The sequence below is a fragment of the Centroberyx gerrardi genome, chromosome 19 (assembly GCF_048128805.1).
Source record: "Centroberyx gerrardi isolate f3 chromosome 19, fCenGer3.hap1.cur.20231027, whole genome shotgun sequence".
Taxonomy (NCBI): Eukaryota; Metazoa; Chordata; class Actinopteri; order Beryciformes; family Berycidae; genus Centroberyx; species Centroberyx gerrardi.
The window spans coordinates 17,945,521-17,968,800 of NC_136015.1; the positions used below are offsets into that span (position 1 = coordinate 17,945,521).

General features: G+C 43.7%; 1 protein-coding gene across 2 annotated transcripts; it reads left to right on the plus strand.

The window, feature by feature from the left end:
- Nucleotides 1-1,559: 1,559 nt before the first annotated feature.
- LOC139920792 (TGF-beta receptor type-2-like) lies at nt 1,560-20,946 on the plus strand. 2 transcript variants are annotated; one of them, XM_071910869.2, is made up of 7 exons: nt 1,560-1,776; nt 4,965-5,112; nt 6,006-6,193; nt 8,668-9,464; nt 10,901-11,042; nt 18,637-18,761; nt 19,674-20,946. In XM_071910869.2, the coding sequence occupies exons 1-7, from the start codon at nt 1,704-1,706 to the stop codon at nt 19,851-19,853; spliced, it is 1,653 nt and encodes a 550-aa protein (XP_071766970.1). In that variant the 5' UTR covers nt 1,560-1,703; the 3' UTR covers nt 19,854-20,946. The 2 variants fall into 2 exon arrangements, with proteins under 2 accessions (XP_071766970.1, XP_071766971.1); XM_071910870.2 differs by having other exon boundaries at nt 8,689-9,464.
- Nucleotides 20,947-23,280: the final 2,334 nt, after the last annotated feature.

Genomic DNA, 23,280 nt, shown 5'->3' on the forward strand with positions numbered 1-23,280 from the left:
ACCTGAAATGGGACATGAGATCTGCCTGTTCAAATTCTAGCCACTTTCAGCTGATTATCTCAACACCACATGGCCAATCAGCTGTATATCTGTTCATCGGCCTTTAGGGCTGCCCTTCTACCACTGGAGAAAGTTTTGGAAAATGTGGCAGAGCACTTATGTCTAAACAGGAAATGAGCTCTCCATGTTGTTTGATTGGGCCAGGGTTTGCCTCCTCTGTCTGCTGATAGGCCACAAAGTTTGATGATGTTCCGTGAATCCCTTCGGGAAGTTACAAGTCTTTTTACAAGAAGCCACACTCACCGCCTCACCCCCCTTTTGGCCACTTGGTGCAAAAAGTAATTCAGTAATTCTTGCCCCATGACCAACACTTCCACAAAGTTTCATGGTGTTCTGTGAATCAATTCGGAAGTTACAAGTCTTTTTACGAGAAGCCACGCCCCCCTGTCACGCCCCCTTTGGCCAATCTGAGTGAACAGTTAATCAGTTCTTCCTTGTTTGACCAACCTTTCCACGAAGTTTCATGTGAATTCATTTGCAACTTTTTGAGACATCCTGCTAACAGACAAACAGACAGGCAGACAGAACAGGGGGCGAAAAGGAAATAACAACCTTTCCACGAAGTTTCATGCGAATCCATTTACAATTTTTTGAGACATCTTGCTAACAGACAGACAGACGGACAGACAGAACAGGGCGAAAAGATAATAAAAAACACATATCTTACACTAAAACAGACTTACCATAAGCAAACACTTTAGAAGAAGTGTTAATGCACGGCAGAGAGCTGGTGGGGTACGGAGGAGGAGACACTGTGTGAGGAGAGTTATAAGCTCCGGGGTCAGAGGGTCAGGACTGGAACCTGACATCATGGCCTGAGTATGCAGAGCAAAAACACATGTGTGCAAAGCCCCGGCAATAGAAGGGTAATTTATGGGTGTTACAGTGGACTTAACCTCTGCGTGTCGTCAATAAAAACCAACACTATGAGATATGGAGAGACTCTCACCACCTCTCATGTCATCCCTGATAAACGGCGAGCCTGGAGCCTCTCCAGGAGGCCACGTAGCGGGAGAATGTCGTTAAGAAATGAAGTGTCTGGGAATCAACAGCTAAATGATTGCAGTATATTGCATGTGTGTAAAAGTGATAATTCCATGACAATTTGGTGCTAAAATTAAAGATGAGTAAACCCCAGTACAGCACAATGAAGTGCCGGCAGTTGTCTTTGAAAGTTGAAAAGTCTACATAAGGTCTGAGACATGTTAATACTTTGCAATGCATTGGTTTAAATATAAGTGAGAAGTCTGGGTTATTTGCATACTCTTATAGCCTAGGTGAAGGCTCTGGTTTAACCTATTTTGGAGCGTGCCATTTCAAGTCTTGCTATGTTGAGTGTTGGCCTCATAATAACATGGTTCAAGACTTTGTGAGCCGCATGAGCTTTGCTGAGAAGAAAAAAAAAAAAAAAGCTGTCCAACCCCTCTGAAGATTTCCTGTTTCATGAAAAGTGCACATACTGTGAGTCATATAGGGCAAACCCTGCCTGCTCTATTTACTCTGCTTCTACCCGGGCTGGGAAGGCGCTGAGAGCAACAGGCGGACCAAACTAAGTCCGAAGTGTGTGGATTTATCGTTTTATCGTTTTGTCAAGGCTTTTAGTAAATTCATGAGAAAGAGAGGAGAGCATAGTTCGTTTCTAAATGGAGCTACTTCGGTTTTCCGCTTTTTGGTCTGGAACGATACTCTTTGGTAGTATTCTGCTGGACCAGCCCGGTGAGTAAAACTTTATTTCTTGGAGGCTGTCAAGGCGCTGGCCGCGATTTATCAAAGCCATGAAGTAATTTTAGAAACATATATAGAGGGTTATCGACCGCTTCTAAAGGTGACATATCGCCTCCTTCACGAAAGCATGATAAATTGTCAAATTGTCAGGACTTTTAACGCACGTGGCCATACAGTAGAACACTGGTCATATACAGTACATTGCTTTTTATTTGGGGGGGAGAAAAAAAATAAAATTGCCTCCTCCAATATGTCTTAAAAACAACAAAACTTGCAAATTGCACAACTGTCTCGTGCCTTCCTAGAAGCCCACTCAGCCTGTCTTCCTCATTTAACGAGGACGCTTACGTTTATGCTAGGCATTACTACTGTCTAATTGAAATGTAAATTGAGTTTCTGTTTACACTGTGAACTACTGGTGTAAGCAAGTGCATTGTGGGAAGCTCGCGCTGCAGAGGCACACATCACCTGTTGTAAGACGCAACCTGCATGGCTCCTATCAGAGGGCTTCTGCATCTCTGATGTGCAGCCACAGTGCTAACATTGGCCTCTCACCCCCCCCTGAGGAAGACAGCGTTTTACCTTCATCTGTCTCAGGCTCAGTCCCAATGGCACCAAGTGGCTTTGGCTGCTCCTAATCCTCTCTCCCCCTCTCTGCAATTATATGTAGCCCTGGGTGACAATTACTACCATTCATCCCTTCCATAGCCCGCCTCCGTGGGTTTAAATGACATGCTCTTTGAGAGGAGTTGTTCTAATGATATAATTACTCTGGCTCAACCACCTCGCCACCACCACCAGCACTCACAGGCACAGACGATCCCCTCAGTGCCTGATTTGCTTCAAAACACCTCACACCCGGGGCAACATTTTAAATTGCGCTCTCGAATAGTTTTAGTCTGGAGTTCAGGTGTAACGTTTTTAATGTTTTTATTTGGGAGAGACTTAAGCGCTCCGCAGTCAGACGAGGCCAGGGAGCAATATCCGTCTGCAATATCCTGCGACCCTGCATGCCCAGGTATCTCACTCCAGCTCTGTGTGAGTGCCAGCAGCAACAGTGTGGCTCCAGGTCTGCTCCTCTCTCTTTCTCTCTCTCCCTCTCTCTCTCACACTCTGCAGCTTGTGTTTCTGTTGCTTCAAGCCGCAGCTCTAACTCCACCCTGCAGATTGGGCGAGAAGATACAGTAGGCTTTTTGTCCCGGGTCAGGAGCACACACACACACACACAGCACCTTTTCCTCAAGTCAGTGTGAACTCCGAGTAGGTGAAGAGATAGTCGACTGACACCGTGAGGACGTCTGACTTCATTTGCACTTCCCAGGCCTAAAACACAGTGGCTTAAAGGCATACACATGAGTATTTTGACATTGTGGTCATGTAAATCGTCCTGTCACATTTGCCAGCTTCAGCTCCATAATACTACAGTCTTAACGCCCCCCCCACCTGCCTGTTTTCCCCAACTAAATTCAGTTCTCTGTGACTGAACGTCTTCAGGAAGAAAATCTTTGAGCTACGCCAGCAGAAAGTAACCCACTTTCGCTATTGGTTTGGTCACGAGTGTTGTATTCTGATGCAAGGAACAGGTTCAGCTTCCTGTGCACATGGTGTCAGCTGCACTTGAAATGTGTGGTTATGTGGTGCTGTGGCAGTGCTGTCACATGCTCTCTCCCTCCCTCTCTCTCTCTCTCTCTCTCTCTCTCTCCCTCTCTCTCCCTGTCTCTCTCTCTCTGTATTTTAATGAGTAGGAGATTCAGATTTCAAGTCTCTTTCAATTTGTATTATTGCTCAACATAACGCTGTAAACAACTGGAAGAAGTGCAGTCCTCACCACATGGAAATCTCAGCTACTATCTTGCTCAATCTCTCTCTCTCTCTCTCTCTCTCTCTCTCTCTCGTGTGCACTTGTACCAACTCGTCATGTAAAATCACAGTTGCGTGGGATCGCTCGTCATGATACATGTACATACTTTCCTGATGATGCACCAACCGCTGGTACTAGATAGAGGGAGGGAGAATTGAAATATCCTCTCTTATAACGACTTCCAACTCTCAAAGCCACAAGATCCACTTTTCCGCACATACTTTCATGTGGTGGGGCTGGAGAGGAGAGGAGAGGAGAGGAGAGGAGAGGAGAGGTTGTCTGTTGTGTGCTTTGCTGCTCCATCTCTCCTTTCTCAGCCAAACAGAAGCGTGCTGTCTGTCTGTTTTTTATCAGCGGTGGCCTACTGATCACAGTGCAAGGACAAGCTGATAACTGCAGTCGGTGAATCTTTGTGGAAACACAAACACATGTGTGTGTGCAGAAATAAACACACGCGCACACACATTTCTTTCTCCAAACAGGCTGAAGCACAGTGTCATCCAATTTTTTTTTTTTAACAAAAATCGGCACAACACCTTACAAGACATGGAGACAACTCATCGGCTTGACAAATTAGAGGCTCCTCGGCAAGGAGATGTACCCGCGTTCCCTTTGTTTGTTGTTCTTGCCTGTCTGCCAGTTGTCTCTGGAGATGATTATCAAACCCACAGGCACTCATCACACAATCCTGTCTGTCTCACTGATATGGGGTCTGTCTGCCGGCAAAGTCAAGTCTGAACAAGACCAAAGGAGGCGGATGGCACTGTGAACTGCTCTTATTGTTCAGACTTCACTGGGAAAAAATCCGTCCAGCCCTCTAGGAAGAAATAGTTTGGATTTTAGTGTGGTCTCTTTGAATTCTGCTTCAGGATAATTGGCAAATTCCAAGAGACAACTTTTCATTACTTTTTAAGTTTATGACTTGCTTTTCAAGTTAATGAATATCATGTATATTTCTGTAATTGATCATCTTGGAGGTATTTTGCCTCTCTGACTCAGTTTGTTAGTCATTTCAACGTCAAGAGTTCAGGCCTTTAACAACCGCTTAACCAGGCTGCAGCAAATCGGTTTGTAGGGCTTTACTTGTTTATTATATTTCATGCAGAAGACATAACCGAATACTTTGCATCCACACGAGTCATAATGTTTGTGATGTTTGAGTGTTTTGACTGCTTTAATGGTCTATGGTTTAAGTATCTGATTGCACACGAGAAGATGGGCTCGGATCTGAACCTTCACATTTTTACAGAGTAGACCGGACCTTTTCTGTATATCCGACTCATCCCCTTACCCCTCTCGCTTCCCATCTCTGTTCCAGAGGCCAGTCTGAGTATGATAAAGTTAAGGAAGCTGTGTAAGTTCTGCGACGAGCAGCCGACCAGCTGCACCGGTACAGGGAGCTGCAAGGTGGAGTGTGACATCACGGCCATCTGCCCCCATGTGAACGATGTGTGTGTCAGTATCTGGTGAGTAACCACTGCTCTAACTGCTGGATTTCCAAACCACCATTTTGCCTCCCATTTTGCATGTGGAAGCTATGACTTCAAATGAATGCCAAAGATACATTTCAATACAAAACATTGCACCTAAGGGCACAAATGAAGCTTGAGACACTGAAGTTGGCATCATTTTCTCCCTGAAACCCTGACATTTCTTCTTTGAAATGACCTTTTACTTTCAGCACATTGTCAATCGTCATCCTTCATGTAAACACAATGGGATATTGGCTAGAATTTGACAGCACATGATCGCCTAACCACCCATCAGCATCAGACCAGACTCCAAATGTGAGCTGTAGCATGAAGCAGATTTGTGTGGGTGTTAAAAGCTTAAGGCAGTGCTACTGTTTCTTACTATATTAGCAATGTTGTGGGCATGGTATGAGCTGATGTTAGCAGAAATTTAATGGCACATGGACGGCAGCACCTCTTTAAAATGTATATCATGACAACATGGCCAGCGCTGCCCAGCAGGGGAGCAAAATGGCCTGTTTTTAAATATGTATATTTCTGCAGCTTCAGGGTTTTCCTTGCTGCACATGTGTAACGGTATTTCAAAATCACCCTGTTTGTAAATGCGACCTCTGTATTGCAGTAATTTCCATATTGCTGAGACCGTGGATTGTTGAAAGAGACAAATATGCCATTTCGAATTACCACTTTATCACTGTACGGCTGAAAAATTGTATTATTTGCAGTAGCTGTAGCCCTGCCATCATTACCTTGTTACATGATAATACAGATCTTTGAAAAGGGGACTTAAACTCCAAACAGAATAACCCAGGTGAATTAAGACTAAATACAAATCAAAATAAACCGAGTGTGAATGGAAGTCGTGTTTTCTGTTTTGTGTTTCCAAGGAGGAAGAAAGGTGACAATGCCAGCATCGATACAATCTGCCACAACCCGGGCAGCAAGCTGCTCGGCCTGGACCTCGAGGATTACAACAACAGCAAGTGTGTGATGAAAGAAAGGAAGGGCATGGGCTCCCAGTTCTACATCTGTTCCTGCTCCGAGGAGGAGTGTAATGACCACCTCTTCTTCACCTGTAAGTTTAGACATTATGTTGTAATATTTCAGCTATTAACCCCTTTATTTTCACCAACTCTTTACCATGGTGAATGCATTTTCTGTGGATTATCACTTTAAGGTGATGGTATGATTATCAGCACGTTTCAGAGAAAACTGTGGCCCAGTCGACTGCACCCAACCAGTACCAGATATATTTTGTTCATGCAGGTTTTATAACGGAAAAACCTGGTCTCCCAGACATCAAGTAGTACAGAGTCATAGAAGTCTCCTTACACTGCATCTATCTTGCATTATTATTTCTATACAATTTCTCTTGGCAGTGCAGCAATAGTGTAGTTAACATTGCAGCAAGCATGTAAAAAGTGGGACTTTAATGATGGTTACATCTGTAGAACATAACATGGTAACGTCATGGTCATGGTTGACCTCATATTATTATGCAGTTCCTATCAGCTTGTCATGTAAGGTGTCATGCATGAATGCTAACACGTGTGCACTGTACTTTCTCTCCAGATACATGATTACAAACAGGTTCGCAGCCTTTTAGAGGCATATTCGTTTGTAGACTCCAGTTACAATATTGGCCCTGGAATCAGATGTATTTTGACTACAGCATCCAGGCAATAATAACACCGAGGTACATTTCCGAGACCTGGCTCTCCACAGAGAGCCAAATTGAAAGCATCTGCACAGTGCAAACGACGTCATGGAAACACATTCCCTCACCGTCGAGAATCTCTGAGCGCCCTCTTTAACTCCTCAGTGCATAACACAGGACAGTGTTGTAATGAACGAGCTCCAGCAGAAATTAATAGAGAAAATCCCAAAGGCAGTAATACCAGTGAATGCTTTTAAGAGGTTCCCCTTAGCCTCAGCGCTGGGGTGAATTTTTGCCTCTAGTTCTGCCGACTAGTGACCAGCGTCCTAAACCCCAAATCTAACCTTAAGATTCGCTGTAATGGGGAAAGGATGAAGCTGACCCCAAATCAGTGTCTAGAGTCAAAATCGCCATTTTTGCCAGTCTCAGCCTTCCTCTGTGGCTGCATTCAGAACTTTGAATATTTCATACTGTAAATGAGGCGCGGAGGGAGGCAGGGAGGCACAGTGACAGGTTTGTTGTGAGGAATCGCCTCTCACTCTGCGAAAATCAAAACAAACTGGCTGGGGCCATGTTGAGGATTTCAGACGTGTGGTTTCCTGTCTAGAAAAAAAATTAGAGAGAACCAGAGGGCTCGACTGGGCAGTGAGCTGGATGCCCTCCCCTTCGTCCTCCCTCCTCCTCCTCCTCCTCCTCCCTGATTCCTCCCGCCTCTGCTCCTCCCAGCCAAACTTGCTTCTAATATCTGTCTTACATTTATAGTCACTGATATTATATGGCCAGGGTTCCTATGCAGGTCTTGAAAATCTGGAAAAGTATGGGACATGAATTTGCTCATTTCGAGGTCATGAAAAGTATTGGAATTATATAAAAAGTCTGTAAAAGAATGGAAAATGTTCAGTTTATTTGGACATATTTCACATATTGTGATTTTTGTTATTGTGAAGAACGATCTTCAGCTATAGAGTGATATGGCATAGTTTAGTCATACTGCCCAGCTACTATTGGTGAATACATCATATGAAAAACCAACCACAATCTTCAAATCCATTCAAAAAATTAAGGTCTGGAAAAGTTTGGAATTTCAAAATGGAAAATGTATAGGAATCCTGTATGTCACTCAGAGAAACTAGACGAGACAACATGCTAATGACTCATTTACAAACTCATCAAACCCAACTGAGCACCAGTCCAGGTTTTCCAGTGTGGCATGTTGTGTCTGGAGATATATTTTTACGGGTCTTCTTTTATTACTGCGGCCTTAAAAATAGGACCATAAACACAGCATCGGCATAAACTTTCACTGGTTTCCAAAACCTTAGCTAAGCTTGCAGACACACCACCTCTTAAAATATCAGAATCAGACATAAACTATAAAGAGACACAATGTGTGGTTGACTGGGTCATGGTTTGGGCCAGTCTGCGTTTGCAGGCCAGACGCTAACTTTAGCTTTCTGATGCTTATAGACATTCCTCAGGGAAGGGTCAGGTTCCTCTGCTGTGCTGAGAGTATTACTTTACCCTTACCAAGATGCTGATATAGTCTGCAAACATAGAATGAGAGTTTTATTTCTTTTCATTATGGGAGATGAATTGTTATGTTTATGGTCTTCGTCCTAGAAAAGCGGCGGTGGAAAAATACAGTAACTGTCTTTTAAAGGAATGTCTTGCTTTACTCGAGTCTGAAATATATCCTGCTTTCACAGAGCATAGAACTTTAGAACTAGAACTAGAATAAACTAGAAAAAAATAATAATAATAATAAAAAAATAATAAACTAGATTAGTACACATGTACTAATCGAATCTATAACTACAATACAACCTTCTCTGTCCTCTCATCCTGCTTTTCTTCCTCCTCACCCTCATCATCATCATCCTCATCATCTTAAGCCTTTCCTTTCGATCCCTCAGACCCGCAGGAGCCCCAGGTGGTGTCTGTCATCCTGGTGAGCCTGGTTCCTCTGCTTCTTCTGGCTGTTCTGGTCATCACTTCCTTCTACATCTACCGGGTGTATCGCCAGCGCCACGCCGGCTCCAGGCGCAAGAAGGGCCCTCCGCTGGACTTCAGCGACGGTCACGCCATCATGATGGACGACGAGGGCTCGGACAGCAGCTCCACGCACGCCAACAACCTCAACCACAACACCGAGCTGCTGCCCATCGAACTGGACGTCCAGGTTGGAAAGGGACGCTTCGCGGAGGTTTACAGGGCTAAGCTGAAGCAGGGCTCCTCGGCCGGGGAGCAGGCCTTCGAGACGGTGGCGGTCAAGATTTTCTCAGACGAGGAGTACGCCTCCTGGAAGAACGAAAAGGACATCTTCTCAGACGCGGACCTGAGGCACGAGAATGTGCTGCACTTCCTGACGGCGGAGGAAAGGAAGGTGCAGAAGCAGTACTGGCTGATCACGGCCTACCAGCCCCGAGGGAACCTCCAGGAGTACCTGACCCGCCACATCATCAGCTGGCAGGACCTGTGGCTGCTGGGGGGGTCGCTGGCCCGCGGCGTGGCGCACCTCCACAGCGACCACACCCCCTGCGGACGCTACAAGGTGCCCATCGTGCACAGAGACATCAAGAGCTCCAACATCCTGGTGAAGGGCGACCTGACCTGCTGCCTGTGTGACTTCGGCCTCGGACTCCGCCTGGACAACTCGCTGTCTGTGGATGAGCTGGCCAACAGCGGGCAGGTAAGCCTTCTTGTCCCGGAAAATTTGGGTCAAAATACCACTTGGTCTTAGATTCCTTCAACTTCTGTCCTCAGAGATTCAAATTCTCTCACTTTTGTTATACTTAGTGCCCCAGACATGGATATAGCCAACCCTCCTGCTGTATTTTCTTCACATTTATCAAACTTTGAAAAGGACATAAGAGAAATGAGGAATGTTATCGATCAAACTTTCTAATTTTTGATCCTCGTCACTTAGGGACACCATCCATTAGTGTTTGGCTCTGATTATCTCTCGGCCCCAGATGGATAATGCTGATAGAATCAGTGCTGTAACTGTTCTTAGGTTGTCGTTTTATTATAGTCACAAGATAAACAGGCTTGATTGATTCTTAATGGAGCCATTATGCTGATGTAATAGGCCGGAGTTGTTTTGGACTGTGTTATGAAAATGACTCATTATGAAAAGGCCTCACCCTTTGCTGCTCAGCACACCTAATGCATTGTAATGCCCTTAATGCATTTAGAGGAAGTGCCAGTGAACACATTTTCCAAGGTGCTAATTATGTCAAGAGAAGTAATGTGTTGTTGAGCTTGAGCTACCTTTGTTTATCCAATTATAATATACATCAAAACATATTTTCATTCAAATCAATGTGACATGACATGTTACCACAGAGGGAAATTACCACCTGTCACTTGCTTAATGCTGGTAAATTGCTTTGACTGGTGCGATAGTCTGCTGTGACTTGTAAAGATTGTCTGCACTACCAGCCATCGTTTAGGTCTCCTATTTTGTTCTAAAAATCTAGTTAGCTGTTAAAAAGTGGCTGAATAATTTTGCGATTTACCCGCCACCACCCTACTGAGCAATTTTATTTTGATTAGCTTTCTAAAAGACGTTTAAATGGTTATAGACGTCGAGGCTGAAATGAGGCTACACAGGGCTTAAAAGTGACATTTTAGACATTTATGTTTTAGACTACATTTTCTGTGGTAAATGACAAAAATCAAGCATTATTTTGTAATTCTCTGGTGCATATTTTCAATATTTACAACCTTTTATGCTTGGTTTAAATGTGTAATAATGTATTTACTGCTTGGTCTAAAACTGGGCTATACATCCCCAAAAAGATCCTGGGTTATATGAGAGCTAGAGCTTAGACGCAACTTTGAAATGACATCTAGTGCTCAGTGGGACTGTTCAACATCAAGATCAAGATTACTTTATTTGTCCCTAGGGAAATTTGTCTTGGACATAAAGGCTGCCACATAAAAATACATATAATTATAGTGCAGTAACAGACACAAAGTCCATAGCACAAAACAAGTGCAGACATAAGTGCATTCAAGGACATGCAACACAGCCCCTCATGTTCCCTGAAGCCTCCTGCTCTTTCTGCCATACAAAACATACAATAAAACAAATGTCTTTTTCTCTGTTTCTGCTCGTCTCAGGTGGGGACAGCCAGGTACATGGCCCCAGAAGTCCTGGAGTCCAGAATCAACCTGGAGAACATTGAGTCTTTCAAACAGACCGATGTTTACTCCATGGCTCTCGTGCTGTGGGAGATCACCTCCAGGTGCAATGCTATCGGAGGTAAGATGTGATCACACACAGAGAGACGTGATGGTAGGATGAGCTGTGTTGATTAGAGGCACGGCTGCACAGTAGACCTGACAAATGTAAAACTGTTCAAGGCTCTTAATTAGTTGTGTATGTCGTAAACACTTGGCACAAACATGCGTACTGTGGGAAACCACATCCTGTGCTATGGAGGAAGGTCTTGATCAGTTGGATTTAGGATAGTAAAGTGCTGCTGTGATTCCTTGATGAGAAAAATGATTACATAGTAGGATTTGACCAGTATTGGTTTTTGAAGGCCAATACCGATACCGATATTTTTGGATTGAACCTGCCGATGTTTTGTGGCGATATTGAACATGTTTAAATTTGACCATTTGACCATTTCCATGCCAAACAATTAAAAAAAACCCTCTGAAACAGCATTTAGACCATGGGACACTAAAACTATCCACTGAAACCCATACAAATGTTTTTTTTTTAGGGTTAGCAGCTCTTTAATGCAAGGTGACCCATTCCACCTAGTCAATGGTAAGGCAAACTCTGGGATACACTAGGCCTGTACATGAAGAATTAATTTACAGAAAACATTACTGAAAGATTAAATAAAATGTCCAAAGAAACCTGGTTTCATGTAGCTGTGGTGGTGGCGCTACTGTGTATACAGCATATGTCACTCATGACCTTTAGTTAATAATAGAGATACCCATGTTTTCCTTAGTAATTACAGATCAGTCTGTGTCATTGGCTGGAAAGGAAATCAATATAAGGACAGGTTGATGAAATTCCCTCTTGAGCCTGTGTAAATATCCTAAGAAATACTGTAAAAAGAAAAATTGCCTCCTCTGCTTGTTTGACCTCGGAGGAATACGAGCGCGTTGACGACTTTACCAATTAGGAGAGCGGTGACCAGCTCCACCCTGGGTTCACTCAGGAGGGGTGACAGGACTTATGTGTGTGTCGTCCACGGCCCATTAATCACTGTGGGAACAAAACCTAAAGGTGTCACACACACAATCCATCTTCTGGATGTCTCAAGGATCAGCCTTCACTTAACTAATGTACCGTTGTTCCTGTTTGTCATCCTGTAGCAAAAACAAGGCCAGGATATGTGCAAATAATAGGAATGGGTGATTATCTGAAGGCAAACCGCGGGGCCGTATTTCATGTCGACACACGGTCATTTGTTTTCACTTCCCCTAGTGTCTCTGTGGTCCAGTTTGTTGCTGTGACCGGTCCCGTCTCCATTGTGTCAGAGCATTGATTGAATGCTGAGTTTGGGCATGAACGCTTCTACTTTTTGCTTTTTCCTGTTTTGCCCTCACCGTCCCCCCCGCGGTGGCCCCTCGAACCGTACCACCGCGCTAATGCCGCCCGAGAGTCCCGTGAAGGAAAAACATGGCCGAGTGACCCACAATCCCTCTTGCTTTTTCCCTCCCAGCTGCAAGAATATGCGTGCCCCCGCGGGTACACCTCTGAAAAGAAAATAGTCCCATTTCCTGTTTCGCAAAGAGCCGCGGTCCCGAGACGCTCTGTTTTTAGTGTGAATTTAGCTCGGTAAGCAGGGTTGTCTCCCTTACAAGAGGATGCTCTGTGGCTAATGTCTCCTGGGAGCGGAGCAGACAGGCGACGGAGGCGCAGGTGATGGACTGTACGAACACGGGCTCATTGGATAAAGGTTAGAGTGGCTTCAATTGCTTTTCCTCTCTCTCCGAGGGATTTAAAGGAGTATTTGTGAACGACACCGCTTTTCTTTTTCCCATTTATCTTCCTCCCATCTATTTCAGTCATTTGTGAGTTCACGCTTACAAGTCATTCATTCCCTTACTGCGGAGTTAGGTCTCGGCAACCAGAGGCAGTGTATAGGGCAGTGGACATTATTTCCAGACCCAGTTTAAAAGCCATTTGCTGAAGGTCTTTGGACACAAGCTAGTCTCTATCTCTCTATCTCTATCTCTCTCTGTCTCTTTCTGTCTGTCTCATCCTCTCTCTCTCTCTCTGTTCCTACCCTGAGGCAGATGAGGCAGCAGTAAATTACTCTCCCACTGTACCACAACACTGTGGACGACCATGCAGCCTTGCTCATGCCGACGGCGCTGTAGACAGACAGTTAGGGGAGGCCAGGCTGGCGTGGATTTACGGGAGAGGGGAAGCGGGGGCGCCGTCCCGCCCCTGGATCAGAACAGGGACGGATGGGGAGAAGCAGCTGCGATAATCCATGTGTTTTGGTTTAGTCTGCTCTCTTTCTCTGCGCTCTGTGTATCTCTCTCTTTTCCTCTCTCTAACCTCTAGACTTGGCGTCGCTCCGAGACGAGTGGATGGGTGAAATCTGTAGTCCATTAAGGCAAAAACCCATGGAGACGTTCGCATGTTGAAAGGTTAAAACGGTGTACAAACACAGCCAGCCTCCTACCTTGATACACCCAGAGGAAGGTGGAAAGAATAAGCCGCCCTAAATGAGATGCAGTAACTCGGTTTTGCATCGCTGACTGCTGAAAAATCTCCTTGCCGATAGAGTGCTGGCAGAGATCTGGTATTGATTCTGGAATCAGAAGACCGTGAGAGTGAAACTGATGTGTGTTTACAGACTGTACTTAGACAGTTGCATGCTTTCACGCTGCTGGCCGCCCTGTAATGAAGTTGCCAAGCTATCATTCTAGCATTCTGAGTCACCCGCGACACCGTGAGACCTCACCTCACCTGAGACCAAACATGAACACGCTTGAGCGCTCACTCACACACACACACACACACACACTCGGAGTGACACATCTCAGTGCATCATTATAATGACTGGGGTGAAGCCTTGGCTTCCGGGTGTCTCTTGTCTCCGATGCCGCCTGCCTGCGTGCGCCTGTGAAAGACAGATGTCTGATCAGCGCGCTGCGTCTTGGTGGCAGGCAGCCACGCAGCCACTCTGTCACAGTTCCTGGGGCCCCCGGTCTGATCTGAGATCTGCCAGGCGAGAAGAACGCAGCCATCAGTCGACAGATCCAGTCAGCCAGCCATGAGCCATCACTATGCTTTCTTTATCTTCCAAGACTACACAGACAGAGGGAGAGGGAGAGAGAGAGATCAACATACCCCCGAGAGAAGGAAAGGCTGGATTCGAGGCTTTTTATTTCTGCCTCTGTTCCCTAAAATGTCTCCTGTATAATTTAGCTGGTCCAGATTTAGGAGTTGGGAAGACTTTGAGGGCGTTCCCCAGGCGGGTGGGGTTAAGTAGGGGGATAATGGTGCAGCGGTGTTGAATGTGGAGCTGCAGTAGGAGAAATGCCTTCAGTCCCCAGAGGGAGAGGTTGGGTTAGAGGAGAGGAGAGGAGGAGAGGTTAGGGCAGCTGCTCTCCAGATGTCAGACCATCAGCCACTCCAGGACTGTGTGTGTGTGTGTGTGTGTGTGTGTATATATCTGTGCGCGCTTACATGTCTTTGCTTGTATGTATGTGCACATGCATACTTGCGTGTTTCATGTAATGCACATGCATGCATGCAGTCATGTGTGTTCTTGTGTTTTTGTCTGTGTGTGTGTGTGTGTGTGTGTATCTGTTGATCTGTGGCAAATGATTTTAACAACCTGTGAGGAACGCAAAACAAGTGTCAGAGCCACCACTGCCTAATGAAAACCATCAGAGGAGGCTGGGAGAGGATTTGTCAAGCTGTTGTTGCAGACTCAGACAGACTTATGGAAACAGACATTGTTATTGTGATCACATTACTAATTCATTACCAAGTGCATGTTGAAACTCTGTGAGGATCTGTTTCCCTGCATTATTTATGTATTTAGGTGACAGGATTTCTGTTCTTTTTTTCATTATTTATGCTTTGTTGAGCATAATTAGACAAAAAATCTTAATTTGGAAAGTGAACAGAACAAGAATATCAAACAAAATATCAAATACCGACGTGGGTTATGCATGCCTGCAACTTTGCTGTAATCATTTAAGATGGTTTGCCTTCTCTTCCTCTTTTTGTTTTGCTCGTTTCAACTACCAAGAGTTGTGGTTCAGACTGTTTGGCTTGCTATGTCGACCGCAGTTTGAACATCACAGCCCAAATATACATCACTGAGCTCAATACATCTCTGAGGTAGGGCTGTAACCCAAGCAGGTCAAAGGTTGATGAACGAGGAAAACAGGGTTAGACGCCATGGTTGACTATAATGTGAGATGCAGCAGCGGGCCATTCTGTGAAAGACATAACAGTCTGGCTATGCAGTCTATAGCCATGGAAACATGACAGCGCTGCCAGAAACATACATCACAAAACTCCTGAAGAAGAGAGACATCCATTGAGAAGTTTCACAAGTGGTTGTTCTAGTCGGCTGTTGTAGCTAAATTCGAATTTCTCTCCGAGACGGTTTCTGCAGGCATGCCTCACAACTGGCGTGGAAAAAAGACGGTTGGAAGGATGGAATATGTGCTAGCATTGCAAAATTGTCATCACTACGTGTCAGCTGTCGAAAGAGACATAGTGTAGGTTCCTCATTGTCACTGCGCTGAACTTGTTAAATTGCTTTGCAAAACTCTTGTCAATATGCGCTGTGTGACTTTTGCAAACCGCTGCATTCCTTCCTTGCCCTGTGTTGTATTTTCAATAGCCTTTGCTATTTCAGAGCTTAATTTAAGGTTTGCCTGCAAAAGCCATCTTTCCTCTTAGAGCAGGATTGACCAATCTTTCCATTCTGGAAAAACACCACTTTTGTTTACACTGCAAAGTGCCCATGAGCAGTGCGATTCATATATATTTCAGGACCCATTGTTTGGGAATGAGCGTATAAACACGGTTTTGCAACAGTTTGCAAAATGGATTTGCAGTCTAGCACACAGTTATCACACTCCCTCAAAACTGTCAGAAGAAAAGAAACATCTGTCTCTTAAATATTGACTGATGGTTGAGTGGGGTGTATTTAAGCTTTAACACTAAACCAGGGGAACTATGCTTGCAAAAAAAACAGGAAGTTTGAGCCTGTGGAGAGAGTCTTCTGTTGCATTACTCTGTCCTGTCTGTGTGCATCATAACTTCCTGTGAGCCTCTCTTCAAGGCATTCAAGCAACTGTCATCTGTTCTGGCTCATCCTACAAACCGATCACTATTAAGTGGATACTTTACTCCAAGATCAAAGTTGTGTGAGGTTTGAAGAAACAGTGGTTCATACCTATAGATTTCTTCATTCATCCTAATTGTTGTGGGAATTTACAATTATAATCGGGTGATGAATACTTTTCATAGACTTTTATCTTTATTCCCTCCATCATAATTAGAACAAGTGAAAACTAGCTTAGTGCTAGTTTCAAGCCCTATTTTGTCTGTGAAGCTGACCAATTTAACAGATTAAAGTGTCAAACCCAAGTATATCAAGTGTGCATTCACATTTTCCAGTAATTCCAATAATCTAGGCCAAGCAGATGACAACATTATACAAATGAAGAAGACCCAAGGCAACTTGCTTAGGCCTATAAATGATTTTAGTCTAAGTGCATGACATCCACATTGCGCCGCCCCCCCCCCTCCAATAAACAATAAAGCATAAAAAAAACAATAAACACAGAGACACAGCTCCCCTTGAATGTCTCTCCACAATTATTTCAAGGTTACTCACAGCAAAAAAATACATCCATATGCACTCATCAACATGACAGTTAGAAAACTAATTAAAGAAAGAGGGAAAGAGAGAAAGAAAGAACATAGCCAGAAAGCGAGAGAGAGCCATAGGGGATCATCTTCTTTCATTCAGACCTATTTCCATATCGAACCGAGCCGCCATTTCTATTTGAAAACATTCCTAATGCATATTCAGCAGATTCTGATGTTGAATACTTAGGGATTTCATTGTCTGCTCTGCTCCACTTCTCTATGTTTGAAAAACAAGTGTAAAAGTAATAATTCTAATAAAATGAACTCAATTAACATGCATCGTATTTGTGTACAATGTAGCCTACTATAAAGAGTTTTTACAAGATCAAAGTTGATTAGCGTGTAGCTTACAGTCAGCCACATTGTATCAGTACAAAAAGACTGATATGGTAATCAGAATACTATTTATAATTGAATGACGAAATCATCCTTTAATGCACCATGTCTAGAATGTCATGCAAAATGTATAATTTACTCAATTTTTTTGTAATAAAAAGATAAAGTTACATTTTAAACTGGAAAAGCTACGTTTCTAGGTTCCTGTTTAGCTAAGACTACTATTAAAAACTATCAATGTATTAGGAAAAACATTTTTCACATTAAGAATCCTTACACCTGATCAGCTAAGAGAGATCAATCAATAACATGCCTATAGCAGAAGCAATAGACCCTACAATAAAATGAATCGCCCATATAAAAAATAAATACCTCTACTCATTCCAATGGACTACTAACAAGCCGTAACTTTGGCATAAATGAAACCTAAATGCCATAGAGATAGGTCTAGACCTATTCACCACTTGCAGTAATGTCAGTGTTTTGTTGACACATTCTGCCATATTGACTCCCAGAAAAGCGTTGCATTGTAACCACAGACTGTACAACTCTCCTCAATGTGGATGAAAAGGAACGATATTGAAAAAAGGAAAATATAACCCTTAACCACTTAACCAGTTAAGTGACACAACTCCCTGATCTGTCATGTCATGATATATAACCTAGGTTACATATCTTATATCATATTTTATTCACAACCCATCTCCATATTCCGTATATTCCAGAATATCCTCTTTACAGACGAACCAACATATAGAAGTTCTCCACCTAGTGGCGAGCTTGAAAACATCGCTGTTTTATCATAGTGGGAAATCTACTAGTCTGTTTCTCTTTGCTGTGTCTAAGCCTTTTGTCTGTCTTGGTCAGAGATTATTTTTACAATATGCCATGTTTGACATACTGCTAATTCACCTCCCTGTCATCTTGTAATTATTGTAAATCTGCTGGAACAGATACTTGACTTCGGCTTCACCATTCTCTCCACACACACACATGCTCCTCCTCAGTCCTCTAAAACTTGTGTTTTTTATACAATCACTCCACGCTTCAAAGGGAACTTGAGTTTGATTTGTTGTTTTACCCCTAGGATAGATTAAATCGATGTAAAGATAAATAGTCTTTGGAAACTCTTGACCCGAGTTTCCAGACTGTATCCTCCATGCCAATGCTTGGAAACGCGGCCCTGAGTAAACTCCACTGGTACATTGGCTTTGACAAGCACTCAGGATGCTGTTGTGTAAGAGAGCTGACACGTCGGTGAGATACTTTAAGCCCATTGACGCCGAGGGTAAAAATGTGATAATAGTGAGTGTTTCTCTTCAGCAAAATCTCCCCCTCGGCCCCTCTGTCAGCAACACAGGAGCCTTTAGACGTTTGTGCTGCTGCAGTGCTATTTAAAGTCGCAACCTGGAGTTTTAATTTGGTGCACACACTGTATACTTTTAGAGGTGTTTTGACGTGCGCGCTCCACTGCTTTGCCATCTCTTCTAACCCTTCTGTTCAACAGAGCTGTTGTCTTCCAATAGTTCTGAATCTATTTCAGTGTTTATTGCTTGTTTGCATACCCATAAGAGCGATAAGGTCACAAGCTGTATTTTTAAATACCTATCTCTTTGTGTTTGTGTGTGTTTGCGTGCAGAGGTGAAGGAGTACGAGCCGCCCTTTGGGAAGGTGAGGGAGCACCCGTGTGTGGAGAGCATGAAGGACAGCGTTCTCAGAGACAGAGGCAGACCTGAGATCCCCAACAGCTGGATCAACCACCCGGTAAGAGGCGCCCGGCATCAGAACTAGTCCCACACACAGACATGCTGCATTGAATGATTACATGGCCTTCTATGGGTTGAGAAAATCCTGTGACTCTTTGGGCTTATCAATCCTTTCAAAACCCATTGGATAAACTCAGAAATGCATGGTGGTCAATCTGAAAACAAGGTTGTTTTTCTTAGTTCCTGCAAAGTTGACATTTGGGAGATGCAAGTTTTTCACCCAACAGCGCCGATATGCTCAGGCATGAGTACTAGTATAATTACACAAAGCAAGCTCTTATAAAGGAGGAAGTGAAACCACTTCTATTGAAGCATAACAAAACCACTTCTATTGAACAATAACAAAACATGTCTGTTTTACTGCGCTAGAGAATTCATCAGAACCGCAGTTTTGAAAACTAAGCAGATCACCAAACGTTTGGAATGGGTAGAAAACACTGTCACCAGCAGTATGATGCTGATTGATTGCTTTACTGTAATTTCCTTGTTGAAACACAAGTAAAAGAATTCATACTGAAAGTTTAGATACAGCAGGTATACTGTAGTAGAGATTTTGGTACAGCAGAGTTCAGAATGTATGAGCATGGACATTTCTGGTTCCTAATAAGCTTTCTTTCAAAACTTTGTTGCCTTTCAGCGGTATGAACATGTCAGTCTCCTGGATGATTTCCAATGGATATATGAGATTCTGGTGTATTGTACTCAAACTTGCAAAACCAAGTTCCTGTGAAATGTGTGTGTAAATAGACACAGAGCGGCATACACAAAAACACACAGATTGACGCACACACAGACCCACATGAACATGCATAGAGTTTCAGCTTGAGGGGATGGTGTTCCGTCTCGATCAGACTTGCCATATGTCATATTAGTGACTGATTATATCTGTGCTCCACTGCTCCCCCTGCAGGGCATCCAGCTGGTGTGCGCCACCATAGACGAGTGCTGGGACCACGACCCCGAGGCCCGTCTGACAGCCCAGTGTGTCGCCGAGCGCCTCAGCGACATGGAGCACCTGGACAAGCTGTCGGACCGCTCCGACTCAGAGGAGAAGATCCCTGAGGAGATCTGTGTGGTGGATGAGAAGTAGAGCTCAACGGCAACACTGCCCCCCACCAGGGGGCTGAGGAACTACAACCGAGCAGCTGGGAGGGAGAGAGAGAGATTCCAGTGGATGTATTGTTTGCCGTGGGTTCGTCAGGAGCGTGTGACGGAGGAGCGAATCGGAAAGTCATGGAGATGAAAGGGAACTACACAGGATTACCAGAGGTGGTGATCCTGATTGCCTAAGTGCTCCAAAGACTGGATCAAGTCATAAATTAACAGGGAAAACACAGTATAAAGCTTTTGTAACCAAATACTGTTTGCACTTTATCCATATCTATGCACACCAAATGATGTATATTCAGTGTCTGTTTTTTGGTTTTGACAATACAGTGCAGTTATAGGAAATAAAGGGACCACGTTTGTTTGGAAAAAGGGGGGAAAAGGGAGCAATGTCATAAAAGTTCAGGCAGTTAGTAACACTAATCCCCCTCACCGTGTATTTGACTGGCTGCTTAGATGTTTTATAGGTGGCCTTGGATGGATGGCAAAGGGACTGGAGGACGGTGCGATGTAAGAATCAAGGTCTTTAAAGGAGGAAGTGACACCACGTCTAATGAAACATAATGAAACATGTCTGTTTTACTGAGCAAGAGAATTCATCAGAACCGCAGTTTTGAAAACTAAGCAGATCACCAAACGGATGCAAGTATCATTTCTCCTGGCTTGAAATGGAAATGACCCTCAGCTATGAAATAGAAAATCCATCCAAAGCAGTACGGCTGCGGGGAATGCTGATGTCATATCCCAAGGACTATGGACTGTAAAATAAAGACAGTGAAATTGGCCTGAAAGAAAAAAGGGAACATACATATATATATACATATATATATGTGTGTGTATTACTCAGAGGACTCTGTGCTATAAAAGAAAATCTGTTTAATCAGAGAATAAAGGGAATAGAGGTATGAATAAAGGACTCTAAACTGGAAGCCCAGTGCATATCTGCTATGAAAGCTGGACTTCTTCATAGACATTTTGTGACAGAAAAGGGAATTCTGATCCCTTTCTCATTAAAGATCTCTATCAAACTCATCTGTGTATAAATGTTTAAAGCCATAATTAAAAGAGTTTCAGTATTCAGTGAGTCAAGATGGTCTTTTGTAGTAATTTTATCATATTGTTTTATACTTTGACCTTGAGTGCTACTTTGGATTATTACCTTAAAGGTGCTTTGTGGAGCATTTTAACATCAATAAACCATTGCCACATTAATTTTGAGACATTAGGATAATTACCATAAACCCTTCGCTGAGACGATTGGCAGCCTCTACCGGGCTCCACTCTGCATTTTACATCGTGAGCCGCTGGGTCAGATTCCACGGGAAATCTGCTGTGCTGCTTCACGCCACAAAACACAACTTTATTCCAGTTCCACTATCGGAACTGCAGTTTCAACTTGACATTAGCTTACCTTGTTGGAATGCATACTGGTTGTTATCAAGGGCTCTTATCCTTCTTCTTCCTCTGCAAAACAAATGCATGCGGAGTGATGCCAGGGCAACATCCTCTTTGTGACAGAAAGCACAGTGTTTATGGGAAATATGGTCTTAATTTTGAGAAATACAAAATGCTACATGTAGCACCTTCAAATACCTGAATATAACATATTCTGCTAGCCTGCATATCTGACTATAGGTTATTATATGAATGACCAAAAAATATGTTTTAGGTGAGAATTTTCCCTTAGCCGAATTCTGGAAAATACAGGAAATTCATATCACCACCCCAAAGTCAATCAGCTCGGCGCTAATGATTTGCGACAATGAGCTTTTAAAATCTCCCCTAGCAATGATGGTTTACTGTGCTTCAAGCACAAGATACTGTCTACTGGGAGGATAGTTTCAAACCTTTTCTCAAAGGACCTAACTCTTTTCCCCAATTCCCTAATGCTCACCGGCCCAGCCACAATGTTACCTTCCTGTGATATTGACTCATGCGGTTCTTTCCTGTCAAAAATACTTTGAAGGCTTTCCAGAAAATCTCAGCGTCACAATGAGTCTGCTGGAAAGCAGCTATCTCAGTTTTTGCAGGTTGCCAGCTCCTATCAGTAGCATCATGATCCTGGTAGCCTATCAGTGGCTCCCAGGCTTGTAACAGGGAGTTTATGTTCCAGTCTTAGCACACTGTCTGTGACCAGCACAGGACTGCAATACCGACACATGTATGCATACCCAAACACATCATGCTTGCATGTATACCCACATGTACTGGCAGGCATACTGTACATACAGTAAGCACACATTTGCATGCTCGTGCACACACACATATTCATTCACTTACTCAAAAACACACATACATCCTTTGATGTCTTCAGACCACCAGGAGGCTATGAAAATCTTAGGTGGTGTCCAAAATATGATTAATGTCTCCGCCTGCTGTGTGTGGCGTTTCTGTAATACACTTTAACAGACAGACAGTTTCTAATGCTTTACACTAACAGAGTTGTGTGTGTGTGTGTGTGTGTGTGTGTGTGTGTGTGTGTGTGTGTGTGTGTGTGTGTGTGTGTTGGATGAGACCAAGGTGAGAGGTTCAGCAGGTTCATTGGCATGGAGTGTGTCTGGAGTGTATGACGCTGACAGACCCTTGATCCTGTGCCTACAGCTGACTCAGACTGGAATGTCTGACTGTCTGTCTTGTCTCTTGTTTGTCTGTCTGTGTGTGTGTGTGTGTGTGTGTGTGTGTGTGTGTGTGTGTGTCTTGCACTTCACCTTCAGAGGCAGCTGCTCTCAGTTCATCCATTGGCTCCCAGCATCCCCTCAGCAATGCTGCTGGAAAAAGCCTTCACCAAGCAATAACTGACTGCTTGGACTAAACTACAAATCAACGCTCACAGTGGGATGGGAATCAACCAGCGAAGGAATGTAGGTGGCATGTGTGCAAGAGTGAGACAGAGAGAGAAAGAGAATCTGTGTGTGTGTGTGTGTGTGTGTGTGTGTGTGCTCATGTCTGCATATCTGTGTTATGTGTGTCTTGCCAAATCTAATGTTAAAAGCTCTCTGCTGTCAAGACATATCTTGAATTTGTATGTGAGAGTCTCTATGTTTCCAACATCCATTCTATTATGTCAGAATTGTCAGAACAGGCCAGGAACCTTTTTCTCATTCAAAACACATGAACCTAGGCGGCGGTTGTATAGCAGCACCACTGAAAATGCATGAACCATTAAAAAAATGCACTTGGGAACAGCAGCAAAGTGATTTATCAGCTGCAGTGGGGTGAGTTGTTGTCTCACAGGAAGATTTCCATAGCCCTTCCTACAGTTTACAGAGTCTATTTACATAAACTGTGCCACTGGCACACTTGGTGTGGGTTGCACTACAGATAAATTGGACAAGGCCTCGGGATATACACGCTGATGATAAATGATTAACTATTTTACGTTCTAAATGGATTACCACCGGGATGTCAAA

What these genes read in the sequence shown, in the direction of transcription:
- LOC139920792 (XM_071910869.2), top strand. Translation starts at nt 1,704, where the DNA reads ATGGAGCTACTTCGGTTTTCCGCTTTTTGGTCTGGAACGATACTCTTT. An exon ending in TATTCTGCTGGACCAGCCCG is followed by an intron (nt 1,777 to 4,964) that starts GTGAGTAAAACT and finishes TCTCTGTTCCAG; the next exon opens with AGGCCAGTCTGAGTATGATA. An exon ending in ACAGCTGGATCAACCACCCG is followed by an intron (nt 18,762 to 19,673) that starts GTAAGAGGCGCC and finishes CTCCCCCTGCAG; the next exon opens with GGCATCCAGCTGGTGTGCGC.